This window comes from Ceratina calcarata, unplaced genomic scaffold (assembly GCF_001652005.2).
Source record: "Ceratina calcarata isolate Rehan_Ccalc_2016 unplaced genomic scaffold, ASM165200v1 scaffold555.2, whole genome shotgun sequence".
Lineage (NCBI taxonomy): Eukaryota > Metazoa > Arthropoda > Insecta > Hymenoptera > Apidae > Ceratina > Ceratina calcarata.
The window spans coordinates 243,087-248,083 of NW_017176739.1; the positions used below are offsets into that span (position 1 = coordinate 243,087).

Here is a 4,997-nt window from a genome sequence, read left to right on the forward strand (position 1 = left end):
NTAACATGTATATCATATTTTAGTTAATTAATTTTAAATTAAAACCGCGCGTAATAAACATTATAGATTCATACAACGTTCTCTCTGTCTTTATCTCAACAAGATGAAACGAAATGGACCCAATATTCACAAAACATTGCATATTACTAAATATGAAATTGGTTTTATATAACTACATTTTGTAATTCTAACATATAACAAATGTTGCTAGATATTAAGTAATGCTGAACGGCATCCATCACAAGTTTTATATTATACCAGATTATAACGATATATAATAAATCTACGACAAGTATATTGAAGTATGCATTACGTATGCGTACGCTTATATATAAATGTTATAAAAGGCATGCTATTTTTATGTGAAACTAAAAATTAACGTGGAGAAGCTAGACCAAAGCTTAACAACTTAAAGTCCTACAGAGGACTTAGTTCTGATGAATATTACACAGTAGATATTACAGTATCTTCCATGGTGATAGAATATATTGAATCGCTTCTTGTTTTAGGCTGTGCATGTATTCTTTGAAATGATCCAATATTTCGTTCATATTTCATTCTTATTAGTTATTTAAGAATGAACAGCATTATATACATTTATAAACTGATATAAAAGAAGCTTTTATATTAAAGATACATATAATATGAATGTGAGTCATGAATGTATGTGCGTACTACTTATGCGTAATGTACATATAATAATATATTAAAAATGTATCAGAGTAGTTGTACATATTAATGTATTAACTTTGTTTGTAATAAATTGACATGTTACACAAATCCGTGTTTGTTATTCTAAGGGAAATTAATAAGAGGAACCTCGATCATATCATGTGTTGCTTTAAATTAAATAAAATAATAAATTGACATAAAAGTTGTATTATTATTTTGTCCTGGTAATATTAATTATAATTACCTTCATAATGATTGCAGAACGATATTCATACATAAGCTATTTCACTATCTAGACTTCGAGAAATGTGTTCGGATGAACTTAAAAGGAGATGCCGCAAAGTAATAAGCAGAAACAGGGACGAATGTAAGTTTACGAATCTTCTGTTTTAAGTATATCCTCGGTACAACTTATGCTTATAATGTAAAAGAACATTTAACTAATTATATATTTATATACCTGATGTATTTCTTTGAAGCCGATGGTTATTCGTAATTAAGAATAGCATATTTTAGTTATTTTCTCTCTGTGTTTCTTTGAATATTCGAAATTGAGACGTCGTGATCATGAAATTGACCATAGATAGAGTGGAAACAATGAGATGCAGCATGACTGAAAGAGATCGGATTTTAAGGCGTTTCGCAACGATGCATTAAATTTTACGGCCTTATCAAACGCATCTACAAAACTTGTATGCACTCAGCTTAGATTTTACAGTCGTCTTTAACATGGCGACAGTTCAATCAGTTCAGTGTCAAAGTCAAATGCAATTTGTTTGTGATACTGTTATTTTACTAAATATAGCCGACTAAATAGTGCTATATTTTGTATTACATATACAGAATTTTATAGCTACCTAGTTATGCAGAGAGTAACACTTTTTGTCAATGGAACAAACGTTTCAAATGGCAAGGTGGTCACAATTTTATTCATACTTTAATGCTTTACATTTTCAATAGACTTCTTTACGACATATTTTTTTAAGTTCTCTTATGTGTTATTGTACTTCAGATTACATCTATTTGCAATGGATATTTCATATTACTCTTATACTTTTAAGTAGAACTGTATAATATTCTTATACATATGAAGTAGTATAGTAAATAAACGTTTTATTAATGATTAATTAAAATGATAATTTATAATCTCCAAATCCTTAATTTTCAGTATGTTCATATTTAAAAAGATTTATGATACATAATGAAACATTAAGTGGTATTGCTAGAGTGAATATTATATAGAGATTATTAGATTATTTAAAGGAATATGTAATTTTTTTATTTTAACATTTTTATTCTTTTTGTTCATGTAACAATTAAGTTTATCAACCGAAATTTATTCAGGTGATTATTTGAAAGATAGTAATGCGTGGATTCTATGTATTTCAGGGATAAATCATAAATATCTAATTTTGTATCTTTTTGTTTTAGGTATTTATGGTACCTAAATCAATTGACGAACTCCTAACAGCAGCCAGTTCAAAATTTAATATCACTGCCAAAAGACTATTTAATGCTCAAGGAGGAGAAATTGATGATATTAATTTAGTTCGGTAATATATACTCTTTTATATAACTATTAGCCATACATATAGTATATATAATCCCAGTGTGAATGGACTTTTTCCAGGGATGATGATGTTTTGTATGTTTCATGTGGAGAAGACTTCATTCCAAAAAATAAGCTCTGCAGTCATAATCAATTAAACACATTTTCAGAATGGATCACATTAAATGTTGGTGGGAAATATTTTACCACAACGAGAGATACGTTGACAAAAAAGGAACCAATGAGCATGTTGGCCAGGTGAGCGAATGAGCAAATATGAAATTGTTATCATTAACAAACGAAACTTATAAATAAACGATTACCTTTGTACACGCTTATAATAGGAAAATGTAGAATGTTTACAGACGCTACAGGCACGGAACAGAGAATCTTACCTAGCAGACAAGACAAAAATGGTGCATTTTTGATTGATAGAAGTCCTATGTATTTTGAGCCGTTGTTGAATTATTTAAGACTCGGACAAATGATACTTGATGCCAATGTCAATACAGCGGGTACATTTTTAGTACTTTTGTTACTTCCAGTTTTATCATCTTGTTTGTCGTGCTGTTTAAACGACGTTAACATATTCTAGGTGTTTTGGCTGAAGCACGGTTTTATGGAATAGAGGGTGCCATTGATATATTGACCGCTATGGCAGAAGAAGACGAACTGCAAAGGAATGGTTTGGTGTCTCTTACACGAAAGGATGTACTTAAAGCGATTATGTCGACATCAGCAACTTCGAAACTCAGATTTCAAGGCGTCAATTTCGTCGGCGCAGACTTGTCGAAGTTAGATCTTAGGAATATCAATTTTAAGGTGATTATAACTACTTTAGGACTTTCAAAGCTAAATTTGAATTAATTTACTTTATTGTGATTTTCAGTACGCAATTATGCGCGGCTGCAGCTTGGCAGGATCAAATTTATCTGATTGTTGCTTCGAACGAGCAGATCTGTCTCATGCAAATTTACAAGGCGCTCAATTAATTCGTGTCAGAATGCTGTGTGCTAATTTAGCCGCTGCCAATCTTCATTCGTGTAATTTCGAGGACCCCTCAGGTGTACCCGCTAATATGGAAGGTGTCAATCTCAAAGGTGCCAACCTCGAGGGCAGTATCATGGCTGCCGTAAATCTTAGAGTAGCAACGTTAAAAAATGCTATTTTAAGAAACTGTATTCTTAGGTCAGCAGTTTTAGCCGGTGCGGATTTAGAGGTAAGTTTTTTATAAGTATTTTATTCTCTTTATTTTTTCGGACTGAATCTATTCAGATTTCTACGTTTGTTTCAGTGCTGTGACTTATCGGGATCCGATTTGCAAGAGGCGAATTTACGCGGCGCCAACTTTAAGGACACTGCGTTCGATTTGATGTTAACGCCATTACATATGTCTCAAACGATACGATGAACACGGCTTAACTTCTGTGATGTAGAAATTTATTTTATGATATTTTGATAGACTTATAATGTTTTTAAGTCTTTACGCCTAATTTTTGTTAAACTGCGTGTGCAAATTATTTTTGCATTAGAAACATACGGCTTAATGAATATGCAACTTCCGCTTTTTAAATTAAAAACGAGTTATGATTTGTTAAAATAATTAACGTATAACATTTCGAGCATCGATTTACTTTAAGTACAGTTTCGTGTTTCATTTTTCGTATGCGTCTGTTCTGAAGAAACGCGTAGTAATGCGGTGAACTAGTACTTCTTTAGTTTTGCACAATTTTTATTTAATGCAACCATGTGCGTTAATGTATCAGTGTAAATCAGACGTAAAATACTTGTATGGGAAGTACGTTTGAATTAGGGAAAGTATATTCCTGTTATGTAATATACGTACTAACATCTGTATTTAAAATTGTGATTGAGATGCGGCAGATGTATGTAAATTGTATGATTGTACAATAAATATTTAAGTTATTTATAGTGTTTTATCGAAATAGAATATAAAATATTCTTAATATATGTAAAATTCGTTTTACGATGTAAAATTAAACTATTTATCAAAGATGATTTTGTTTCCGCGCATAAAACTTTGTTTTTATTCAATATTTCATGTATTTTTGCACATCGAGTACATTTTCCATTTTTATAAATGCTATAAATACTCCACGACCCATGATAGTCTCAAAGTTTTCAACTTCAAAAGTTGAACTTCCTCAAAGTAATATTTAAGAAGAAAATGTTTTATGTATACCCATTACGCCGTGCGCATACGTGAAATTCGATTAAAGCCAAAATTTTGGCGTTTGGAAAAAATGTCAATGTTCCAGAGCCTAGATATAAAGACACACCGGCTGGTTCAAACTACCAAGTAGTAAATTCATAAAGTTGAAAGGCATTTCACTGCTGGGACCCACCTGCCCTTGACAGTCATGCCACGGTTTAAGTGCAGTTCCAAACTATGCATCGCGTGAGCGTGTTCCGCCGAAAGCTCTTACGTTCCGATAAACTGCCATGAAATTCCTTAGTTGGAATATGTTTAATAAAAGGCCGTGCGTCGATTCGCCAAATTGAATTTATTCGTGCTGCGACAGTTAGTTACTGGATCGGCCTTGTCGATAGAGAGCAGAGGAACAATAATTTGGCCCACGCACAGATTTGTCCTAATCTCGTTTACCAAAGTCCAGGAACATTCGTCATAGTGCTTGCTACGAAGTTACCGAGTTCCACCGTACCAAAGCCACTTTAACAAGTCCATTGTAGATGTTTCAGTACGGATCCTCCGACTCTGATGGGAGTAAGAGAGTTTGATCTGTTTTTCTAACAA

The 4,997-nt window shown here is 32.3% G+C and overlaps 1 protein-coding gene across 2 annotated transcripts; it reads left to right on the forward strand.

Moving 5' to 3' along the window:
* Positions 1 to 1,393: 1,393 nt before the first annotated feature.
* LOC108629183 (BTB/POZ domain-containing protein KCTD9) lies at positions 1,394 to 4,167 on the forward strand. Of its 2 annotated transcripts, XM_026817103.1 has the most exons (8): positions 1,394 to 1,586; positions 1,994 to 2,016; positions 2,104 to 2,225; positions 2,303 to 2,479; positions 2,576 to 2,736; positions 2,817 to 3,043; positions 3,111 to 3,440; positions 3,516 to 3,632. In XM_026817103.1, exons 3-8 carry the CDS (start codon positions 2,110 to 2,112, stop codon positions 3,630 to 3,632), a joined length of 1,128 nt encoding a protein of 375 aa, XP_026672904.1. In that variant the 5' UTR covers positions 1,394 to 1,586; positions 1,994 to 2,016; positions 2,104 to 2,109. The 2 variants fall into 2 exon arrangements, with proteins under 2 accessions (XP_026672904.1, XP_017887154.1); XM_018031665.2 differs by lacking the exon at positions 1,994 to 2,016 and having other exon boundaries at positions 1,536 to 1,586; positions 3,516 to 4,167.
* Positions 4,168 to 4,997: the final 830 nt, after the last annotated feature.

Bases quoted from the DNA above. Each gene is read 5' to 3' on its own strand.
- LOC108629183 (XM_018031665.2), top strand. From the start codon at position 1,536: ATGCAGAGAGTAACACTTTTTGTCAATGGAACAAACGTTTCAAATGGC. The intron at 1,587-2,103 runs GTGGTCACAATT...TTTTTGTTTTAG, and splicing joins CAAACGTTTCAAATGGCAAG to GTATTTATGGTACCTAAATC. The intron at 2,480-2,575 runs GTGAGCGAATGA...AGGAAAATGTAG, and splicing joins CCAATGAGCATGTTGGCCAG to AATGTTTACAGACGCTACAG.